The sequence below is a fragment of the Lampris incognitus genome, chromosome 13, assembly GCF_029633865.1.
Source record: "Lampris incognitus isolate fLamInc1 chromosome 13, fLamInc1.hap2, whole genome shotgun sequence".
Taxonomy (NCBI): domain Eukaryota; kingdom Metazoa; phylum Chordata; class Actinopteri; order Lampriformes; family Lampridae; genus Lampris; species Lampris incognitus.
The window spans coordinates 41,143,348-41,168,482 of NC_079223.1; the positions used below are offsets into that span (position 1 = coordinate 41,143,348).

Here is a 25,135-nt window from a genome sequence, read left to right on the forward strand (position 1 = left end):
CATTAATTATGCATTCATTCATTCATTCATTCATTCATTCATCATCAGCCACTTCTCCGGGGTTGGGTCACGGTGGCAGCAAGCTAACTAGGGCACTCCAGACGTCTCCCTCCCCAGCAACGCTCTCCAGCTCCTCCTGGGGGATCCCAAGGCATTCCCAGGCCAGATTGGATATGTAGTCCCTCCAGCGAGTTCTGGGTCTATCCTGGGGTCTCCTCCCAGTTGGGCATGCCCGGTAAACCTCCAAAGGAAGGCGCCCAAGAGGCATCCTAATCAGATGCCCGAACCACCTCAACTGGCTCCTTTCAACACGAAGGAGCAGCGGCACTACTCCGAGCTCCCTCCAGATGTCTCAGCGCCTCACGCTATCACTAAGGCTGAGCCCAGACACCCTACGGAGGAAACTCGTTTCAGCCGCTTGTATCTGCGATCTCACCCTTTTGGTCACTACCCAAAGCTGATGGCCATAGGTGAGGGTTGGAACAAAGATTGACTGGTAAATTGAGAGCTTTGTCTTCCAGCTCAGCTCCCTCTTCACCACAATGGTCTGGTACAATGTCCCGTACAATTACCCCCTTCTTCCGAGCCACCCCAGTCACTGCTCCACCCTCTCTGCCGATCTGGGGAGGGCTGCAGACTAACACATGTCTCCGATACATGTGGAGTCGCCAGCCACTTCTTTTCACCTGACAGTGGGGAGTTTCACCAGGGGGACTTAGCACATGGGAGGATCACGTTATTCCCCCCAGTTCCCCCTAAACAGGCGCCCCGACTGACCAGAGGCGGCACTGGTGCAGCGACCAGGACACATACCCACATCCAGCTTCCCACCCGCAGACACAGCCAATTGTGTATGTAGGACCACCTGACGGTAAAAGGGGGATTCGAACCTGCGATCCCCGTGTTGGTAGGCAACGGAATAGGCCGCTATGCTACCTGGATGCCTAGAATGTTGGCTTAAGCAGACATGATCCATGCTATATTTTTTTAAGGTTGGTTTTGATAGGTCTACAAGGGCTGACATTGCTGAACAGAAATGTAGAGATCAATAGTAACAAGAGACCCTGACTTTTTAATAGATGCAATTTAGTTACAACCACATGCTTAACAGATAGTGTAACCATATGTATCATCCATCTATCCATTCTCCAAACCGCTCACCCTAACTCAGGGTCGCAGGGATGCAGGAGCCTTTCCCAGCAGTCCTTGGGCGGCAGGCAGGGAGACACCCTGCACACATTCACACCTAGGGACAATTTAGTACGGCCGATTCACCTGACCTACATGTCTTTGGACCGTGGGAAGAAACCGGAGCACCCAGAGGAAAAACCCACGCAGACAACATGCACACTCCACACAGAGGACGACCCGAGACGACCACCAAGGATGGACTACCCCGGGGCTTGAACCCAGGGCCTTCTTGCTGTGAGGCGACCGCACTAACCACTGTGCCACTGTACCACCCTTATATGGATCATCATATACAAAAAAAACAGAAAGCTGGGAGAGTAAACTAAGGTTAAAATGAATACTCAACTCAAGCTAAAGCTGAAATCCTTGACTTCCCTGATCTGCCCAGCCCTCTGGCAGTGAGAACTACAAACAAGGTGTAGCAGCCGTAGTGTGCAGTCAGCTCAGCAGTAAACCATTCCCACCTTTGTAAAAATGGGAGTCTCGGACCAAAACTAACACAGACAATCTAGTATATTCCACACTACATCAAATTATATGGGAACACTGTTGCTTTATTGATCAGAGAATTGGTAGATTAGCTGTCCAACAGAAGCATCGACACATCATCATCATGTTTAAATCCTTTTCCCATAGCATTATGTAGCCCGACTCCTTAGTCCATGTGGATAAAATACCTATTCATACTATTTACATAATGGAGAAAAATCCTAGATTTTAGCTTTAAAAGTAACTACTGATCTAAGACATTAAATTCATCTTAAGCACATCTGTAAAAAAAAATCCAGGCTCAGCCACCCTTCCATAAAACGCGTTTGTATTACAAAATAAGGCCGAAAACCCGACATCTTCAGCACACACACATAGAAGATCCACAGGGATAGTTTCCAATAACAAATAAGGGCCACAAACAGGAAACGTAATGGACGACAAGTAACCAAATACCACATAACTATTCATGCACCTTTAAGTGCTTACACTTGGTCTTACGGTAGAATCACTTTCCACTCCAATGGCAAATGAAAAAAAAAGATCTGTTGAAAATCATATCTGACAAAGAATGTATGGCCTCGTGATGTGCACAGTGGACTGTTAATAACTCAGCAGATGTTCATTATGGACATGGGCTAGAACTGCATCACATGCTTGGAGCTGGGTTTTTTTTTTTTTTTGCCTTTCCTGCTGCTAGCTTGTGAATAGCAGCAGTTGGCGCTACCTGCTCAGCTTCTCCTCTCCACACATGGCATAATTCCAGTTTAAGGGTATATGCACCATCCACTGTAAACCGCAGCGTTTTGCTCCCTCAGTACCGATGTGGTTGTATTGCATTATTCAAAAGGAGTTTCATCATTCTGTGAGTGGTCATGTATGCAACACTGTTTAAAGTGTAACTCAACCCAAGATCATATTTTTTTTTTTGTGGAAACAAGTCTATATGCCTTCTAGCTGATGAAACCTGCCTGGACAGAATTTTGAATCAGGAACACTTTATTTGACATTTCATTTCATGTACTTCCATACATGAAATGAAATGAAATGAAATATCGTTTCCCCCAGTCCACACCAGTGCAACACAAAGACAAAAACACATATCCAAACTACAAGAACTTCAAAAACACACATATCCAAATTAACACCTACTATATCCAACCTAAAAAAAAAAAAATAATAAAAAAATCACCCAGAAATTGGGCCGAGATAACGTCACCACACCACTTTTTATGAAAAAAACAAAACAAACAAGTAATAATATAGTCGTGCTCTGCTGCACTGCCAGCTCCACCATAATCGATAATGTAGTACTGGAGATTTCGATATAGTCTCACAGCAGCTAAAAAAAGGTTATAAACATGTATGTCAGAGTCAGAGGTGATGCACTACATCCCTACATTTAGAGACACACCCGTCGCTCCCACCTTGCTCTTCACCCAACAACATGCATTTTTTGGGAAGGTCATCATAACCGTCAACTCTCACATTTTACCCACGAGACTCATGTTTAATTGTCTCGCTGTTGTCTCACAGTCTTTAAATGAAAATCCAAAGGTTTGCCACACCGTCAATTCCAGCTGGGCAAATATACTGATGTATCAATATCTTGATGTGGGACTAAATGTGGTTTGGGATTTTGGTCATCATATCGAGATATAAATTTGGCTGAATGTGAGCGTCCGGATGGTGTGGAGGTCTATTCCGTTGCTTACCAACACGGGGATCGTCGGTTTGAATCCCCGTGTTACGTCCGGTTTGGTCAGGCATCCCTACAGACACAATTGGGGGTGGGACCAGTCTGCGGGTGGGAAGCCGGATGTGGGTATGTGTCCTGGGCACTGCACTAGCGCCTCATCTGGTCGGTCGGGGTGCCCATTCGGGGGGGAGGAGGAACTGGGGAGAACAGCGTGATCCTCCCATGTGCTACGTCCCCCTGGTGAAACTCCTCACTGTCAGGTGAAAAAAAGCGGCTGAAGACTCCACATGTATCGGAGGAGGCATGTGGTAGTCTGCAGCCCTCCCCGGATCAGCAGAGGGGCTGGAGCAGCGACCAGGACGGCTCAGAAGAGTGGGGTAGTTGGCCAAATACAATTGAGGAGAAAATGGGGATATATATATATATACGTATATATATAAAAATTTGGCTGAATGTTGTCATTTCCAGGTCTTAAAGACTGTGTTACACTAAAGTGATACAATTTCCTGAAGTTATTCTGCTGTTTTAGCCGATGACCTGCTTGGTCATCATGTCATTACTTATGGTTTTTTCTCATAATATCCTTGCATGTGAATATCTTATGAAAGCACCAACTGCCATCCCCAAAACATCATCACATTGTGGATATGGAGGCGTTCGATCAAAATGAACATGATATTTGATTTCGTCAATATTGTCCAATCCTACAATCGCTAAAAAAAAAAGAGAAGAAAAACAAGTAAACTTCTTTCTGAGTGTGACTGCAGTGCTAAAGCACTTTTGAGGGCCTTTCTTGGCTTCTGCTGCTGGGCTGCTGGACAGAATGCTGATGTTGATGGTTGCGCACACAGGCAGATAAACGAACGAGATATGCCGTCACATTTTCCCCACGGTGGACCGTTCAATTCCAAAGCACTGAAGGGTTTATAGGGGAGATGAGACGACTGCAGCGTCAGAGGTTTTCAACCTGAAAACACACTTATACGCCATCCACCACCTCCACAAATGAAAAGGTAGTATATCAATCACCAAGTTACAAGAGCACATCACAGGCCTAATTACTCTGCCCACACACACACACACACACACACACACACGCACACACATGCTTTTGCGTTTGCAATTTTGCCATAATCCATTGATTGTGGTGTTACCGAGATATCTATTGTTTGTTTAATTATGTGAGGTTGAGTCAGTGAGGACTGACAGTGAGGACCATTTTTTATTTCCGAAAAAGGTTTTTCTGGATGACATTTTCTGTCTGATCTGAATCGACGGTCTAAGTACAGGAGATGTCATGTACTGTCATTTTACTGTGTCTAGAAAATTAACAAGAAGAAAAATCAATGGCACAAAAACACAAGAGCTCAAGTCCTACAGCCTTGAAACTTTAACCAGCAGTGTACTGTGTGTATAAAACCAGGTTCAGCAGGAATCGAGGCAGATTAGCACTCTGAACTGATTCACATAAGGACCTTGGACAACACCCATACATCACAAAGACACATAGAGATTCACAAAGGCAACGGTAGAATATGGAAATCCCACCATCACACGGCTTCATGAGACCTGAGCAGACTCCGGCTTTTTTCATATTCTGCTGGTAGGATGTCCACTTAATCCAGTAAGTAATCAAAATGCCACGCCAATACTCCTTACAGGGACCAAAAGCGCTGTTTAATTAACTGAACAAGAAAACAATTCCTATGTGAAAACTACTTGGCCAGCAAATCTGTTTTCTAAAAATTGATTCAGAGATTGTCACCTGTCAGACTTTGCTCACAAGGGGATGAATCTAACAGTACTTGGTTTCCTTGGCCCATGGCTCTTTGTATTGACAGATTTCTAAGTCCTATACATCTCAAAATCCAATATCCAAGAGAATGAATTGACATTTTTTCTTTAATGATCCCCGTAGGGAAATTATGCTCTGCATTTAACCCTTTCTAGCTGTGTAGCTAGGAGCAGTGGGCAGCCGCCGTGCAGCACCCGGGGACCAACTCCAGTTCGTCTTGCCTTGCCTCGGTCAGGGGCACAGACAGGAGTATTAACCCTATGCATACATGTCTTTTTGATGGTGGGGGAAGCACCCGGGGAAAACCCACCGCAGACAACGGGGAGAACATGCAAACCCCACACAGAGGATGACCTGGGATGACCCCAAGATTGGACAAACCCGGGGTTTGAACCCAGGACCTTTTTGCTGGCAGGCGACAGTGCTAACCACTGGGCCACTGTGCAGCCATAACTGTGCAGTTTTCATAATATAAAATGCATCCCATGACTCTCCTTCAATTTACTCTGTCATTCTCTGGCCCACTTGTTACTATTTAAGCAGAAAACTTGGTTTAAGAACAAAGTTTGGCACCCCACCTCAAAGCGTAGAGGACGGTCCCGTTGGGGAAGATGCGGATCAGCCTGTTCTCCACTGTGATGTCATGAAGAAAGGACTTCTTGGAGTCTACGATGAAGGTGTCGGGTACCCACAGCAGCTCCACTAGGCGCCCGTCCAGACTCAGGCTCTTGTTGCCCTCAAAAACCAAGCGCTCGTCAGTCCAGCGCTGGCGCAGGAAAATGGTGGCGGTGTAGTCCTACGGGATTAAGGTTCAAAGGTCACAACTGCACTGCTGGACTGTCTGTCTGATGTGCCTGGGAATGACTTGCTGACCATTAGATTAGGTTTTTTTGCAAACCTAGCTGCACCAATTTACAGGTATTGCATTAGTCAGCTGAGGGTTTTCTTGCATTGTTGAACGTTGTTTGCGTCAGATCCCTAAGCCCTTCCGTGCCTGAAGCCACTGTATGTGCCGCATATTTATTCAGCTCAGCAAATACAGTTTGATTTTTAGAAGACTGAAAATGTATGTAACACGGTGACAGAGATATACCTCAGGGGTGACGGTATATGCAGTGTGTACAGAATGTGTCCCTGTCATTAAGCTTCAGCTGTACAATAAAATAAAAGCAGGTTAAGCCCCGGAGGAATTAAAGGAAGTCAAAACTACATTCGTACACGCTTATCAAGACCGTGGTGCTGCTGCTGACGCAAACTCACTGTCAAAACCTCGGGTCTACTGACCTCATCAGTCTGTTGGGCAAATGATCAAATTGACCTGACAGGTGTGTGAGAGTTACCGTACCATGTTGATCTCTGAGATGGTGTCAATGCTGGCAATGTCCAAACTCATGCCCACTGTTACAGGTCCATCTAGAAGAATAGGTGAAATCAATAACAATCAGTTTAAAGTTTGTTTTTTGTTTTCGGTTGAACATCATCCACATATAACACCTCATATAAGCATAAACATATATTTTTTTTATCCCCCCCCCTTTTCACTCCAATTGTATCCGGCCCCACTCTTCTGAGCCGTCCCGGTCGCTGCGCCGACCCCTCTGTCGACCCGGGGAGGGCTGCAGACTACCACACGCCTCCTCTGATACATGTGGAGTCTCCAGCCGCTTCTTTTCACCTGACAGTGAGTTTTGCCAGGGGGACGTAGCACATAGGAGGATCACACTATTCCCCCCAGCCCCTCCCCCCCAAACAGGCGCCCCAACTGACCAGAGGAGGCGCCAGAGCAGTGCCCAGGATACATACTTACATCCAGCTTTCCACCCTCAGACACGGCCAGTTGTGTCTGTAGGGACACCTGACCAAGCTGGAGGTAACACGGGAATTCGAACCGCCGATCTCCGTGTTGGTAGATAACGGAATAAACCGCCATGCCACCTGGATGCCCATAAACGTGTGTCTGCGGTTTGTTCATGTGCAGGTGAACATATGCGTGGTAAGATGCAGACGTTATGCTCAGTAGACACAGACAATGGAATTAAGTAATGTCGAAAGGGGTTTATTGTAGGAATAAAGAGGAATGAGGATGGCGGCCAAGGCAGAAAGTGGAGAGGCGATGGCGGATAGCAAATCTGAGGTGAGCAGGACAGATGGACGAGGAAGTGAGCGTGGTTTGCAGAGGATGAACGAGCAGACAGGCAGGCAGGCAGGCAGGCAGGCAGGCAGGCAGGCAGGCAGGAGAGTCGTGACCGACCCTCAGTGGCTGAAACAACAACCTGGCGATGACAGGATGGAAAACTGGAGCAGATAGACTGATGAGTTGATGGACGGAAGGTGTGCAGACTTAGCAGGTAAGGTGAATGAGCCCTAATTTCAGGAGGAAGCCAAGGGAAGGAAGCCACATCCACATCCCACACACACACACACTGAGAGACAGGGGAAACAGATCACCGGGGAAAAGGGAAGCACATGGAAACACAAGGGAAAGAAGTGGAGGCACGGCCGGGGCCATGACAGCAGAGGGATGTATAGGGACATGTACAAAAATGAAATGAAGAGGACAGCACATTTGGAAGACACGAGTGCCAGGTTTGCTGAAGAGTCGCAATCATTGGTCACAGCTGCAGAGTGTGTTGTGTGGGTGCCCGTCGGGGAATTAGTTCCCCCTGATTCCCTATTAAAACGGGGAAATCTGGCGCTTTCTCACATTTTATATCCCCATCCTCCTTCTGTCTTACTTATCAATCTCCACTTCGCTAGGGGGGAAGAGTGTGTTGTCATAACTGTTAATGAACACTGCAGTGTCAAATCAGGCAATATGGAACACGCATTTGTGAGACCGCAGGCATGTGTGCAATTGTGCATGGCTGTGTGTGTGTGTGTATGTGGTGTTTGTCTCTGTTGTTTATTTCCTCGCAAAGTGGTGAATTTGAGTGACCAGATGTAGCACCACTGACTGCTTCCAAATTTCAATTGCCTCGGGAAACTTTTTTTCTTTTCTTTTGCCGTAAAGCCCTCTGAGGCAAATTGTTTTTGTGATACTGGACTATACAAATAAAATTGACTTGACTTCTCCCCAATTGCATCTGGCCAATTACCCCCTCTGCCGATCCGGGGAGGGCTGCAGACTACCACGTGCCTCCTCCAATACATGTGGAGTCGCCAGCCCCTTCTTCTCCCCTGACAGCGAGGCGTTTCGCCAGGGGGACGTAGCGTGTGGGGGGGATCACGCTGTTCCCCCCAGTTCCCCCTTCCCCCTGCTTCCCACCCATAGACACGGCCAATTGTGTCTGTAGGGATGCCCGACCAAGCCGGAGGTAACACGGGGATTCGAACTGGCGATCCCAGCGTTGGTAGGCAACGGAATAGACTGCTACGCTACCCGGACGCCTCAGCCTCAGCAAAGTCTGATCAAACAGCAGGCAAACAAAGCCTAATGACATCGTGACAGATTCTGTTAGTACAAAACAATAAATGCAAGTAAAATATTTGCTGGAAACTGCTACACAGATGAACGGTTGATCACAGCAGATGTGACATGACATATTTACTTTGGGAGGTTTAAGCAGGTTAGACATGAGCGTTATATTGCAAGAGAACTGTCCCTTAATGTAATGAAAATCACGCTATCTATCAGCTGTAAACCTACACAATGAGTCCAGAAAACTAAGAATAATTGTGTTCATTCAGAGTGATGGAGTCATTTCATAGTCATTAAGAATGCATCCATCCATTACCCAAACCGCTTATTAAGAATTCGGAGATCAAAATTAACATCCTTGGATTGAGGCCCGGCCCTGTGATGGCCTGACGGCCTGTCCAGGGTGTCTCCCCGCTTGCAGCCCAATGACTGCTGGGATACGACCCCACGACCCTGAGAGCAGGATAAGCGGCTTGGATAATGGATGGATGGACGGATTGCGGCCTGTGAATGCATTACAACTGTATGGTCTACTCCTGCCACTCATGGTTTACATGCTGCCCCTCACATCATACCACTTACTGTCTGCAGTTTGTCATTTAGGCCCAGTGTTTGCGCCCAAAAACTGCCCTGGCATTGCCCCATGCCCTCAAACTTAATCACTCACACAGTGAATATTTGCACACACACACACATACACACACACACACACACAGTCAGCCCCACTTTAATGCTAAATGGTCTCTCTCTCTCTCTCTCTCTCTCTCTCATACATAAACACACACACACAAACACAGCCCCCACTTTAATGCTAAATGCTCTCGCTCTCTCTCTCTCTCACGCACACACACACGCACACACACACACACACACACACATCCACACACACACACACACACACACAAACACACACACACAGGCAGCTCCCCCTTTGAATCTTTAATGCTAGATGGTCTCTCACTCTCTCAGTCCAATTCAATTTTTCATCAATAATGCTTCATTGGCACGACTGCATTCATTACAATGTTGCCAAAGCAGGTGACAGTGAAAGAGGTTAATAGAATGTTAAACAAAAAAGCGAGATACATAAATGAAATTAAAATTAATGGAAAATGTAATAGGTAGAACTGGTAGAACGATAGAGTCATATTTGAACAGTAATCGACAGTGTTTTGGTCACTCACCTGCCCTTAGGCTATGGCATTCTGACACATATTGTGCCGCAAGGTGTGCCTTTTGGCCCACTCCTAAAATAAGTGGCCATTGCTCTTTCTCATCCAGGAATAGAAAATTTGGAATCTGCTTTTCAAATTTCTCCTGGTATTTTTCTCTTCTGTTTTGGAATGTCTCACAATTTAGGAGGAAGTGCATCTCTGTCTCGATCTCACCTGCCGTACAATGACCACATATTCTTTGCTCTTTTGGTAGCCAATATTTTTTGTGTCTGCTCTTTTCAATGTCTAGACTGTGGTCACTGAGCCTGTACTTGGTAAGGATCTGTCTCTGCTTACTATCTCTGACAGTGGAGAGATAGTCATCCAATTTGTATTCTCTTTTTAGGGTCCGATAACATTCTGATTTGTGTTGTAATTTGGTTTCTATGTCCCAATGTTCCAAATACGAGTTTTTGCATTGTTTGATGATTTGGTTTACTCTAATCTGTGGTTGGTTAGCAGTGCTAGTCTGAAACTTATCTATGTTAGTGGTTACAGCATTAGTTAGTATCAGAACTAGCTGACTGAGGGGACTCTTTTTTGGGCTTAGTTCTTGGATTTGGAACGCTTTAGATTGCAATGTGTCATGGGGGCTTGATTTAAGGTGCATTCAGAATTTCAGTGATCTTTTTTGGATATTCATTATCAATGGGAAACGGCCTAATTCAGCCCTACATGCATTTGTTGGTGTTTTCCTTTGTACGTTTAGCAATTTTCGACAGAATTCTGCATGCAGGGCTTCTATTGGATGTTTGTCCCATCTAGTGTAGTCTTGCTGACTGAGTGGACCCAACACTTCACTTCCATATACTGCAATGGGAAGGATGACACTATCAAAGATTTTGGACCAGATTTTAATCTATTTAATCTATCTTATAGAATGTTCTTTTTATTGCATAGAAAGCTATTTGGGCTTTCTCTTTAAGTGCATTCACTGCCAGACGAAAGTTTCCTGAGACACTGATTTTCAGTCCCAGGTAATCATAATTTAACGTGTGCTCTAGGGTGGTGTTACCTAGAATAAATAGGTGTCTACTTTCCTGACACCTGGGCTTCTTCTGGGAGATCATAATTTTTTTTAAATGTACTGCCAGGGCCCAGTTCTGACAGTATTTATCTAGCAGATCGAGATGCTGCTAGAGACCCTGTTCTGTGGGTGGCAGCAACACCAGATCATCTGCATAGAGCAAGAATTTATCTTCTGTGTTGTTTAGGGTGATGCCAGGAGTTGCAGATTGTTACAGTAACACTGCTAACTCACTGATGTAGATATTGAACAGGGTTGGACTCAAACTGCAGCCTTGTCTGACCCCTCGCCCTTGGATGAAGTATTGTGTTCTTTTGCTGCCAAGTTTTACTTCGCACTTATTATCCAAATATATAGATTTGATTATGTCAAACACTTTACCCCCTATGCCACTTTGGATGATTTTATAGTATAAGCCACCATGCCAGATAGAATCAAATGCTTTCTTAAAATCAATGAAGCATGCAAATATTTTCCTTTATTTTTTTGATGAACGTGTTGATTAATTAGGTTGTGTAGGGTGTAGATGTGATCTGTACTGTGGTGATTTGGTAGAAAGCCAATCTGACTCTTGCTCAAGACACTGTTCAGTAAGGAAGGCCTGTATTCGGTTGTTAAGAATACAGCAGAAAACCGTCCCCAGGTTACTGCTCACACAGATGCCTCGGTAGTTATTGGGGTTAAATGTATCTCCGCTCTTGTATATTGGGGATATAAGCCCCCTATTCCAGGTGTCAGGAAAGCAGCCAGCTTGTAGAACCAGGTTGAACAGTTTAAGCAGGGCCTTCTGCAGCTCAAGAGAATTGTGTTTGAGCATTTCAGTCATGATGTTGTCAGGGTCACACGTTTGTTTTTTTTTGGGGGGGGGGGTTTGAGACTTTGGAGTTTGTCTGTTAGGTCATCTAGTGAAATCTGGTAGTCAATTGGTTCTGGTTGTTTTTTTGTTTTTTTTTATAGTTGATTCCAGTATTTCCAGCTTTACCTTTATAAGTTTTTGTTCAGATGAGAGGTCTTCTGGCAGTATTTCTTTGTATAGGTTTTCAAAATATTTTTTTTCCAAATGTCTCCATTTTGAACGGCTAATTCCTGGGATTATTCAGAATTCAAATTGATCCATTTTCCCCAGAACTGATTTTCATTTAAAGACTCTTAAATGTCTCGGGGAGTTTTGTTGTAGTGATCTTGTTTTTTTCCATTTTAAAGTTTGTTTACATTCTTTATCTCACAGTATTTTGTCTTAATTCAGTTTTCTTTGGTTGATGATATTTTTGATAAGATATCATTTCTTTCTTATATTTCTGCACTCTTCATCGAACCATTTTTCTTTTTGAGATCTCCGATTCTGCTTATTGTTGACTTTGTTTAGGTTAGCTTTGATAGCTGATTTATTAAGTATTTCATTAATTTGTTTAACTTCCAGGTTTACATCATCTGAGTTTGGTTGGAATGGTGTTAGGAGAAATGTGTTAATGAGGTTAGTGATCTCTGTAAACTAATTGCATTATTAAATTCAGCCACGCTGTTTGGAGCCCATTTGTATGTTGGGTTTAATTTGAACAGTTCGCAGGGCATTGAATCGATGTTCTTTGGTTGTCCAATTCGTTTTGAGAACACATTTATCTGGCAGTGATCTGATAATGGCGTCTGTGGTCTGACAGTGAATGCATTAATGAAGGAGGGGTCCATGTCAGTGATGGCATAGTTGACTACACTAGTCCCAAGGGATTAGCAGTAAGTGAACCAGCCTAAAGAGTCCCCTCTGATCCTACCATTAAGCATATACAGGCCTAAGGCTCAACAGAGGTGCACTAACTCATTCCCCATTTTTGTTTACAACACTATCAGGGTTGGTTCGCTTTGTTGTGGTGGGGGATAGGGTACAGAGAGGGTTGCCTGAATATGTGGCCATTTCCCTGAGTCTGGCTCTGAGCCTGTCCTGGCATTGAAATCCCCACACAACAGCACATTCCCGAGCCTGGAAATAGCTGGTGTCTGTGTGGAGACTGCTAAAGAATTGATCATCATAATATGGTGAATCTACGGGGGGAGTGTATGCTGCACAAATGTACAGGTCGTTGTCACAATGAATATTGTCTTTTCTGAGCTTGAGCAAAATGTGTGTTGGTCCTTTATTAATTTGGGTTAGTTGGGATGCAAAGCCTTCTCTGTACCAAATAATAACTCCACCTGAGTCTCTGCCAGGTTTTACATGTTTTTGCTTAAGCGAGGGCAGTAAAATTTCCCCATGGCCAGAGGGGCAGTGGGTATCCACATCTGCACGACACCATGTTTCGGTCAGCACAATGATGTCTTGGTCATTAACATTTCTCAGGAAATCTGGGTTTGTACTTTTTGCTCCTAAGAGTGAGGGGTACAGACCCCGAATATTCCACGAGCTAACAGTGAGAGATTTCATCACTATAATATAATATGCTATGTTAGATAGGGTCAAGCACAATGGAAACAAAGCTTTCAACATATTTTACAATGTTTTTTTTATAATGTCATACAAACAATGCTAATGTAAAATATTAGGGGTGTGTGTGTGTGTGTGCGTGTGTGTGTGTGTGCATGTCTCTGCTACAGCACATCCTAATTGGGCTATGAAAAGGTATTTTTCATACTGTTAGTAGATGATGGTGTGATGTTCTCTGTGGCTGTGTGTGTGTGTGTGTGTGTGTGTGTGTGTGCGCTGTGCTTATCCAATGATCCTGCATATTAGTTGCAGTAGTTGCCGGACCTCTCCGATGTCTGAATATTCTGGGCATAATTTACCGTGCACCACCTCTGCATAGGTGAGCTGTTGCTGTGTGGGAGGCATGAACTCAGCTCCACCATGTGATGCTTCACTCTGCTGGGGAGAGCTGTATGAGGTGCTGCTGGGATGGGCTCCGCTGGGCTGGGTCATCCTGGGTCAGGCTCCATTGGGATGGGCTCCGCTGGGTTGGGTCGTCCTGGGTCAGGCTCCACTGGACTGGGTCGTGCTGAGCTGGGCTCTCTCTTGTTGGATGGCAGGTGTCCAGTCGTCCCTGGTGGTGGTGGACCCCTGCTGGAGTGGTGCGTGGGTGGGCCCCTGCCGAGTGCGGCATCTTTGATGCTTTTTACAAATATTCTGACACCATCCTGGATGAGATGCAAGCCGTCATAAAGGCGCTTGTGTGTGAGGGCGGGATGATGGGCGATGCTGATGTTGGTGATGGGGGCACAGCCTTTGATGATTTTGAAATTTATTTTATTAATCATGTGCCAGGGGAAGTCTGTTCATGGCAGCAAAGTAGAGATTATTATATCTGCCTGTGGGAACACCCTGTGTGCTTTTTTTTTCCTTCTTTTTTTTCACTGCCTCTGACACCCCCTCTCCTTTTGAGCACAGGTTGTCCGTGTGGATGATAATGTTGTCCGGGTTGTCAAGGCTGGACTGGCAGAGCAGCTGAAATGCTTTCTCGGTGGTTGGGCAACAGAGCTTTGCCACCTTGTGCCTGGGGAACAGCTTCCGGTGGTGTAAGAACCCTCCCGTTTGAGTCAATAAGGATGGCTGTTTTGGGAGGTTGTGTGTGTGTAGTGGAGGTCTGGCAGGTGAGGGCTGAGGAGGGTCTGGCTGTGTGGCTGGCAGTATGTCAGGCTGTGGGACAGTGGGGCTGGGGGTCTGGCTGGTCTCAGGGTTTGCTTGGCTACTGTCTGTCTGTGAGCCTGCGGTCTGGCTCTGGGGCTGCTCTGCTGCTGTCACGCTGAGCAGCTGCTGACTGAGACTTTTAATGTCTCTCTCTCTCTCTCTCTCTCTCTCTCTCTCTCTGCTCCAGCTCCTTTCTCACTCTAGACAGAGTGTCTTGTAGAGCACAGTGCACCTATGTTGTCACCTAGCTCTGTCATTGTGAGTCTGGTCTCTTCTTTGAATAGCCTTAGCTCTTCTTTTAGCTGCTGGACAGTATCACCCTCATGGAGTTTGTCTTCTCTGAGCTCCGTGATCTCGACCTCCAGCAGTGAGAGACAGTCCTAGATGTGTTGCACAGACACAGGTGCTCTGGGGGTCTGAGGAGTGCACAGAGATGTGCCTGCCATAGGGGAGGAGGGAAAGGCAGAGAGGCACAAGGAGGGGGCAGAGGGGCTGGCTCTTTGTGGGCTGAAGGCTGTGGCTCTGAGTCTGACTGACGCTGCTGTTTGAGGCGGGGATTTTTTTCTCCCACTCAGCAAGAGATTTTAGGTTTGTAAAATCAATTTCAAATACATCTAGACTGTCCTCTGAACCCTGAATCATTACAGTTCCATTGTTGTAAATGTTTATGTTGAATTTAGGGACAGTGTCCAAGTAAAGCTGTCTCATGGCTTTATTTTTCAGTGGCTTATTGGCTGAGCAGAGGGCTGTGTGCCAGGCATTTGGACGCTCTGTATAGAAGAGCAGATCAGCTGGAGATCAGAGCAAATCGGCTGTTGCCAGGGTTGCCAACCCTCCCGGATTGGCCGGGAGTCTCCCGGAATTGGCCCCAGTCTCCCGGACAGCAGCAAATCCAATCCGGGAGATTTTTTTGGCCATCTGAAATTTAAAAATGTGCTAAAATTGATATCGACGGGTTTACTGAGCGTGACTCTTATCATGAAGACTGGTGCTGTGATATTTAAACACTCAAACCACTCACTCAAAATGTTATCAGCACTGGCTGATGACATTCATGTCATTGCTAGTCTACAGCTAACGTTAGATAGTACTCTCGCTACAGAGAGCATTTTATGCTTGCAATTAACATTAACCCGAACGGCGATCGACACGGCAGAACCACAGAAAAAGAAATAGCTTTGCCATTTTCAAGACAAGTGGTGCGAGGAAGAGGGTTTCAAAAACTGGGTATGAAAAGTTGATGCCATTACCGCTGAAGGCAAGCTGTGACGCCATAGTTTCTCTGTAAAATATGCAGGAAAACGAGCACTGGTGACTCATGCTGAGAGCCAGAAGCATAGAGATGCTGAGAAACAAGAGGAGAGAACACCTCAAATAACTTCTGTTTTTGCAAAAAGGGACTCATCCCAAGAAGATCTCATAATCGCCGCCGAGGTAGGACAGGTGTAGCATTCGGTTTTGCACCATCTAAGCCAGTGTTTCTCAACCGGGGGTCCGCGGACCCCTAGTGGTCCGTGGTGTAATTGCAAGGGGTCCGTGAAAATAAAATATCTTTAAAAAAAGAGATCCTATGACATTTATAGAAATAGGATTATTTTACTCAAATGTGACTGAGACCTTTATCTACCTAAACTATAAAGGGTAACAGAACTTTTTTCTCTAATTACATCTGTTTCACAAGTGTAATTTATTGTATTTTAATAAGAGATCTCGCTCCCGTTTGCATTGTTAAAAGTTACTGCATAAAAATTCTGTTGTTACATATATCTGAAAGTTACTGAATACATATTCTGTTTTGTTACATATATCTGAAAGTTACTGCATAAGAATTCTGTTTTGTTAACTATATCTAAGTTACAACTGAAAGCTCTTATTTTTGCCCCAAAAAGTGAATAAATGCTATAATGCAATTTAAAATGCAGTTTCTACTGTTTCTATCAAATTGCAACCCCCCTCCCCCACGATCAGGTGGAGGGGTCCTCAGGGTAGATCAAAAATACGCAGGGGGTCCAGGACCCTAAAAACGGTTGAGAACCACTGGTCTAAGCTATGCTAGCCTGGACTGGAGGAACAAGTTGCTGCAAAAAGTCCTTCCCGATTCTGACATCGCTAAGAAAATCTCATGCGGTAGGACCAAGGCCAGTAGCATCACAGAGGGTGTTTTAGCCCCCAAATCGCAGGCGCTATTGCTGAAGGATTTAAAGGCGGCACATTTCTTTTCAGTCGCATCCGATGCATCAAACAAGGGGAACAAGAAGTTCTTCCCCTTGGCAGTGCGATGTTTTTCAGCAACAGAGGGAATAAAACATGGCTTGTTGGACTTTGCCGAAGACGACAACTAGAGCAGTGCAGCAATTGCGACACGCGTTGCTGTTATTCTGAATGAGAATGGGCTCAGTACAGACAATGTGGTTATGTGGCTGACAATGCGTCCGTGAACTTCAGAAAACATAACTCCGTCTACTCAAAGAGAAGAATGCAGGGTTCACCCAATGTGGATGCAAGTGCCACATTATTCACAATTGCCTAAAAAAGGCGATGAAAGTAATGAGCTTCGATGTGGAAACACTCATACTGAAAATATACCCTGAGTTTTCTTCCTCAGCAAAAAACGCAGCAACTCCTTTTTTGAGTTCATTGAAATGGAGTACCATGATGTATTAAGACATGTACCCACAAGGTGGTTATCACTTCTGCCTGCAGTCGAGCACACCCTTCACAGCTGGCCAGCTTTACGTGAATACTTCATGTCTGAAGGAGAAGACCAATGCAACAGAACAGTGTGAGAAGCTTTCTCCGCCGAGGAACCGGAGTCGCTCCCGCTGTGTTATGTGTATTTCCTACACAACCTGATGGTCATCTTTCACAGCTCTGTCAAAAACCTGGAACGCAATGAGGCAAACAGCACCTCTACATCCACTCATGGAAGACCTTCGCTCAAAACTCAAACAGAGAATACGAGACCGGTTCTACGGAAGATCTGCAGAGGTCATTCTGGGGAATCTCTCCTCAGCGGACGCGAGGAAGTTCAGAGAAGAGGCTGCTGCAACAAACTGTATTACTTACCTGGAGAAATGGTATGACTATGAAGGCTCCATATTCAAACTAATGCCTGTCCTCTCTCTCAGTAGCCCGGTGATGTGGCCTCAAATCGAGACTCTGGTTACAGGCCTGCAGTTGGACACTGACACTGAAAGACTGTATGATGAATACTGCGTTGTGGTGCAAGTGCAGGATGAGATTGCACAGGAATCTTCTGTGGCCCAGAAATGGGTGCAGGTTTTGAGACGGTTACCTGAGGGAAGCAGCGAAATGAAGAAACTTGATTTCCTTTGCACTCTCCATCCCAATACTGAATGCATACTGTGAGAGGGTCTTCAGCCTCATGACCCAGCTCTGGAGCAAGGAGCGAACTCGGATGACCGAGAATCCGGTTAAAGCCGAACTGCAAGTGTTGCTCAACTTCTGCATGACCTGTGGAGAGTTCTATGAGTATTTGAAAAAGAACCCGGACTTGTTGCGCGCAGCAAAACGTCAGGAGAAGTACAAATTCAAGTGGAGGGAGCTAGCGGGACAGCAATAAGGTAAGAAAACTATATTGTACATTTCTGCTGGGTTTCTGTATAAGTACATTTGAGCAGTTTATGTATAGGTTGTTTTTATTGCTGGACTATTAGGCCTACTTGTAGTTGTTGTTGTTGTTGTTGTGTGGTGCTGAAAAGGACAGGCCGTTGCGGGTCCGTGCGCGCATTTTTGCGATAAGATTTATTCTCCTATACCGTGGTGAGGCTATTTATAGGTTGTCGTGACAATTCAGATCTGCCGAACACACAGAACCCCCCCCCCCCGCAAAAAAAGGATCTCCCAGAATACAACCAAGTCAAGAGTTGGCACCCCTAGCTGTTGCAGCTAGAACAGCGCTATATAAAATGCAACTTGATTGATTGATCAGCTTTGGTAACCTTGCCATTGAAAACACACATGCCCTCAAGAGTTTCTGGGAATTCTCTCAGTATATCGTGTTTGTACTTCCTTCTCCCTGTCTCACTGCTTACGTCTGCTGGGTATGCAAATGCAATGCTGCTGAGGCTCCGCCCCTCAAGAGTAGCCATTTGTCCAACTGACAAGATGTTTGCTCCTGTGGCTAATGTACAGCGCAGATGCTAGTTTAGCTTCGGGGCTAACTAGGTTATCTACCAGTGGTTAATTTTGGGATAAAACAAAAACCTACCTCTCTTAAACTCTTATTTTCTTCCCTGTCTTGTCCTGTCGCCGGATGTGTTCCTTTTAGGATTATGTGTGTCCTTACAGCGGTCCTTTCCTCTTCAGTTTCACTGGCTAGTCTGTTAGCTAGTTAGCTTCAAAGCTAATCTTTTCAACTACTTCGTTTTAAAACATTTCCTGCTGGTCCATATTTTCTGAAAAGTTTTCCAGCTTGTTCTTAATTTTTTTCCCGTTCAGTAGAATACCTTTCTTTTCATTGTACTTCACTCTAAAAAACAAAAACAAATCTTTTGTTTAGAAGCTAATTTCGCTACCGCCGTCGTCGCATTTCTCTCTCTCTCTCACATACACACACGCATGCATGCATGCACGCACACACTCATACAAAGTCAGCCTCCACTTGAATACTCTCTCTCTCTCTCTCACACACACACACACACACACACACACACACACACACACACACACACACACACACACACACACACACACACACACACACACACACACACACAGAGTCAGCCCCCACTTTAATGCTAAATGGTCCCTCTTTCTCCCTCTCCCTCTTTCTCCGTCTCTCTCTGTCTCTTTACTCATCCCAATTTTGAAGAGCCATTTCCTGGTTCTAAAATTGTCCCTGATCTGAAAAATTGCACGAGGCCGTTTTTAGATTTGGAAAATGTTCATAATGTGAGTCTGAATGTACTTAAAGGTACGACCATATACAGTCTACTACTACTGCTCTCGTTAGGGGTCGCCGCAGCGGATCATCCGTTTCCATCTCTTCCTGTCTTCTACATCTTCCTCTGTCACACCAACCACCTGCATGTCCTCCCTGACCACATCCATAAACCTCCTCTTTGGCCTTCCTCTTTTCCTCTTCCCTGGCAGCTCCATATTCAGCATCCTTCCCCCAGTATACCCAGCATCTCTCCTCCACACATGTCCAAACCATCTCAATCTTGTCCCTCTTGCTTTGTCTCCAAACCGTCCAACCTGAGCTGTCCCTCTAATATACTCGTTCCTAAACCTGTTCTTCTGTGTCACTCCCAATGAAAATCTCACCATCTTCAACTCTGCCACCTCCAGCTCCACCTCCTGTCTTTTCATCAGTCCCTGTCTCCAGACCATACAACATAGCTGGTCTCACTACCATCTTGTAAACCTTCCCTTTAACTCTTGCTGGTACCCTTCTGTCGCATATCACCGTACGGCCATGCACAGTATGATGGTAAAAATCCTGAACAAAGAAAAACTGAGTGGTCGGACGATACACCCTGGAGAGCCCAGCTGGGCTTTGGAGAGAATGTGAAGTCAGTCTGGAGGTGTTTATACAAACCACCGTTAATTAAAAAAGGTGGTGCTCTGCAGTGGAGGGTCTTGCATGGCATAGTGGCGGTCAGTGCTTCTGTTTCTGTGTTAAACCCTAATGTGAATGACTACTGCCCCTTATTGTGCCCAGAGAGAAGCAGTTTTCCATTGTTTTTTAGAATGTGTGAGGCTTACACCCCTCCATCCATCCATCCATCCATCCATCCATCCATCCATTATCCGAACAGCTTATCCTGCTCTCAGGGTTACGGGGATGCTGGAGCCTATCCCAGCAGTCATTGGGCGGCAGGCGGGAGGACACCCTGGACAGGCTGCCAGGCCATCACACACACACACACACACACACACACACACACACACACACACACACACACACACACACACACACACACACACACACACACACACACACACACACACACACACACACACACACACACACACACACACACACACACTTTTATTCACCTGACCTACATGTCTTTGGACTGTGGGAGGAAACCGGAGGCCCCGGAGGAAACCCACGCAGACACTGGGAGGACATGCAAACTCCACACAGAGGACGACCTGGGACGACCCCCAAGGTTGGACTACCCCGGGGCTCGAACCCAGGACCTTGTTGCTGTGAGGCGACCGCGCTAACCACTGCACCTCCGAGGACACCCCTGTTTCTGCTATTAGACATTTTATTGAGATCATCTGGGGAACGTTTTTTACAAACAGAATTTTACTTTCGGTTTCAAATATAGCCAACGTGTTAAATATAAATGCCAGCTCTTGATCTTCATTGCAGGGCAGGCAAAAATGGCTATTCATGTGAGCCGGGAAAAAAGAAAAAGAAAAAAGAAAGAATTGAAGAGTGTGCAGAATGTGATGCTGAACTGTTGTTTAGCAGGATGGTCAAGGCCAGGCCAAGGGTGGATTTTAATTATTACCAAGCAATGAAGGATCTGGACAAAGTCACAACCATGTGGTGTTATAAAGCGGTGCTGTGTTCAACCATAGAGGAGGAGCTGGGTTTTGCTGCAGAGCTTGGATAAAAGAGGCCTTATCCGTTTATTTGTTTTTTTTGTTTTTGTTTTTTTATGTTTTGAGTTGTTGTTGAATGATTATTTTTGGGATTGTTAAAAGATGCCTGTTTAAGTGTTTGGTTGTAATTTGACAAACATTGTTTATATTGTGAAAAAGGTTTCGAATCTGTTTTTTTTTCTTTTTGCTAATTTTTTTGTCAAATAAAGACTTGTTTAAAAATTCAAAATTCAATTTCTCTCTCTCTCTCACACACACACACACACACACACACACACACACACACACACACACACACACACACACACACACATCCTATGGCCTTATATCTGAAATTTGCAGTGTAGCCGTTCTTGTTTTTAATCTGCATTTTAATCTTTTGTTGCTCTGTAAATATTTTTGGTACAAATCTCTGAAAAAAAAAGTGAAAATGTACTTGGCTTCATTTGCCATCGCAGCATGCACATACAGCGAAGCAACTGGAGCTTGTGTAATTATCTTCAAGGTAAACGCTGAGGCTATATTTAATCACTGGTTCGCATAAAATATGCTAATCTTGGGTTGGCTGAATGTGAGGCAAGCAATCACACACTCAGAAGAGACCCAGACGTAAAAATGGATGCTCTGCAACTCTTTTCCCTCTCTCCCTCTCTCTCCGTCTGTCTCTTTCTCTCTCTCTCGCTTTCTCTCTCTTCCCTCGCTCTCTCTCGCTCTGTCTTACACTCACTCACTCTCTCTTTGTCTCTTACATGCTCTCTCTCTCCTACACTCTCTCTCACTCTCTCACTTACACACACTCTCTGGTTCTCTCTCACTCTCTCTCTCTTCCCTCGCTCTCTGTCTCTCTCTCCCTCACTCTCTCTCTCTCTCTCTCTCTCGCTCTGTCTTACACTCACTCTCTGGTTCTCTCTCACTCTCTCTCTCTTCCCTCGCTCTCTGTCTCTCTCTCCCTCACTCTCTCTCTCTCTCCCTCACTCTCTCTCTCTCTCTTACACTCTCTCTCACTCTCTCACTTACACACTCTCTGGTTCTCTCTCACTCTCTCTCTCTTCCCTTGCTCTCTGTCTCTCTCTCTCTCCCTCACTCTCTCTCTCTCTCTTACACTCTCTCTCCCTCTCTCTCTCCCCCTCACTCTCTCTCTCTCTCTCTCTCTCTCTCTCTCTCTCTCTCTCTCTCTCTCTCTCTCTCTCTCTCTCTCTCTCTCTCTCTCTCTCTCTCTCTCTCTCTCTCTCTGAGCGGAAGTGCGAGTGAGTGTGCGGAGTAGCAGCGTGTTGCTTCGGTGTGAGTGAGTTTCTAAAACTTGGACTTTTTTGTCTGGTCCTTTTCACGTGCTTTCTGTGGGTTTGTTGTTGTTTATTTTCGTTAGTTTTTTCGGTGGTAGGTTTAAGCGAAGTTGTTTTATTTTCGGTAGCGATGCTACCGGCCCGGCGGGGCAATATGGCCGCTGTGGGAGGTGGAGGAACGGCGTTTGAGAAGGTGACACGCCGGCACACGATTTAAAGTGGCTCCGGTGGTCAAATGCTGGGTGGAGGAGCGCCGCCTCGCGGTAGGTGAGCATGTGGGCTGTGGAAGCATCAAATCGGCGTCCAGAATCAACAGTGCAGCGGTCATGTTTCTTGATGAAGTCAACCAGGTGGTGGAAAGCGGTGTGGTGATTAGGGACATGTTGACTCCCGTTCTGCCGCTGGTTAACCCAGCCAAGAGAATCACCATTTCCAATGCTCCCCCGTTCATGAGTAACGCGGCATTTGAGAAGGAGCTTGCAAGATACAGACAACTAGTGTCCCCGCCAGTCTCCTCACTTGAAACACGTTGTGTCCCATAGGAGGCCAGGTTTCATGATTTTGAAAGATAATGCAGAGGATTTGGATCTGAAGCTGAAATTCAGGATTGATGAGTTTGACTATATTGTATTTGTTACATCCGGTATGATGAAATGTTTTGGCTGTGGGTCAGAGGGGCATTTAGTAAGGTCTTGTCCCGAAAGGAGTGAGGGTAGGTCTGAGCCTCAAGGGCCGCCATCGTCCCCTGATGCCGCCGCGAGCGGCGCCTCTCCTGCTGGAGACGGCGGTGCTGAGTCGGCACAGGGCAGACAGGAGGCTGGGAAGCGAGGGGCGGGAGAAACAGACCAGGTGGTGACACAGAAAGAGACCGAGGCTGGGGAACATAAGGAAAATGGGCGGACTGAGCAGGCAGGAGAAGGAGGTGTGCAGGCTGAGCATTTTAAAAAAAGTTGAGCACACTGAGAAGGTAAGAGAACTTGGGCAGGTCACAGCTGATGGCCAGGATGATGAGCAGGTAGGGGAGGTTGAACAGAATGAAACGGAAGATGAAAGCAGTGAGAACAGGGATCACAGCAAATTGGCTGGGCGAGATACGAAGTGTGGTCGGAGGACGCAAATACAGCAGACTGCTGTTAGAGTGGCAGAGTCTGTACTCGCGGAAGAGGCAGAGATTATGTTGGATGATGAAATAAAATCAAAAAAGTCAATTACAAGGAAGCCGACTGAAGGTAGACAGGAAAATTTAAAAGCGAAGAGGGCTTCAAAAGATAAAAAGCCATCCTCCTCTTTGTCTGAGGAGAACACAGGCGAAAGTGATTGTGAGTTAGTGTCAGGGTTCCTAGTGTTTTCTCCCTGTTTTCCTCCTTGTTGTCTGTGCTGCTGGTCCCCCCCCCCCTTCTGTCTGTCTGTCTGGAGGTTGGCCGGGAGCTGGAGCTAATCACCTGCACACCGGTCTTCTATCAAGCCTCATCAATCACCTACTCTCCTGGTCCATAAAATCTGGTTCATTCTACCACTCGTCGCCAGATCGTCTGCCTACCTTTGTGGTATAGTTGCATTGGCTCTTTGTTTGTGTTTGTCTCTGTACCAGCTGTGTGCTCTTTGTACTCCCTTTCTGTGTTGTGACCATCCACTCCAGCTTCCATTCCTGCTCCTGCTCCTGCTCCTGCTCTGTCTCCAGCCGTCCTGACCCATGACCCATCTCTGCCCTGCTCGACCAGCCTCCCGTCCGCCTGCCTTGTCCTACTTGGTGCCTCTCCAACTCCCAGCCTCCGTTTTGGATTTCCACACGCCAGTGAGACCAGTGAGACCGGCAAGACCAGCATCCACTATTAAACCTTTTTCTTCACACTATCTGGGAGTTCTTTGTCTGTGTCTGTATCAGTGGGTGCCCAGAGAAGACATTGGCCACTATAACAGTTAGGTTCCTCTCCTCATACACAGGTGGACACGGAAGGGAGCTATGCCTTTCTGAAAATCAGGAAGTTTTTGCAGGTTACCAAGGGTTTGAGGGTAGTCGAGGTGGAAAATTACTTTCCAGACTTGCAGCTTTTTATTGACTCAGTTATGAAAAACACAGGGGACTTGGAGGTGAACACATTTACTGAGCAGGAAGTCTTCAGACTGAAAAAAACTTGTACAGAAAGTAAAATTGCAACTTCATGATGATGTTTAAGACAAGTTTGGGTATTTTTATCTTTTTGTTTAGTGTAAGCTTGTTTCTGTCACAGTTCAACCCCGCTCTCATGTGTAATATAAAATTAGGCACTTTAAATCTGAATGGAGCAAGAGATGACATGAAAAGAGCTGTTGTGTTAAAACTGGTTGAGCTGAAGAAAATAGATGTTTTGCTTGTGCAAGAAACACATAGCACAGCAGATAATGCAATTGAATGGAAGAGGGATTGGACTGGAAAATTGATTCTCAGTCATAAATCAAATATAAGTGGTGGGGTCGGGATTCTTTTCTCGAGATTTTTTGCTATGCTCCCTTGAGGTAGAGGAAGTAGTCAAAGGCCGGCTACTGAAAGTAAGAGCGAATTATGAAAACATAAAACTAGTTTTTATAAATGTTTATGGTCCAACCCTTGGCCCTGAAAGATTCGTTTTTTTTGGATGTGTTATTTGACGTTATTAGTAAATGTGACAGTGAGGAGTATTTATATCTGGGTGGGGACTTTAACTGTACAGAGCATTGCAAGCTGGACAGGAACCATCAGGAACCACATCCTGCATCTCTTAGTTGGCTAACACGCTTGGTTAATTCGAGTGAACTGAAAGATGTTTGGAGAGCTTTTTATGGGACCCAGAGGCAGTATACA

The 25,135-nt window shown here is 45.6% G+C and overlaps 1 protein-coding gene across 1 annotated transcript in view; it reads right to left on the reverse strand.

Moving 5' to 3' along the window:
- Positions 1-25,135, reverse strand: part of LOC130122536 (gamma-aminobutyric acid receptor subunit pi) — a 123,731-nt gene that overhangs the window by 36,871 nt on the left and 61,725 nt on the right. Inside the window, exons 4-5 of the mRNA XM_056291466.1 lie at positions 6,520-6,587; positions 5,753-5,970 (exon numbers count right to left, since the gene is read on the reverse strand). Of these exons, the coding sequence (XP_056147441.1) occupies positions 5,753-5,970; positions 6,520-6,587 (286 nt within the window). The remainder of the gene's footprint in view (positions 1-5,752; positions 5,971-6,519; positions 6,588-25,135) is intronic.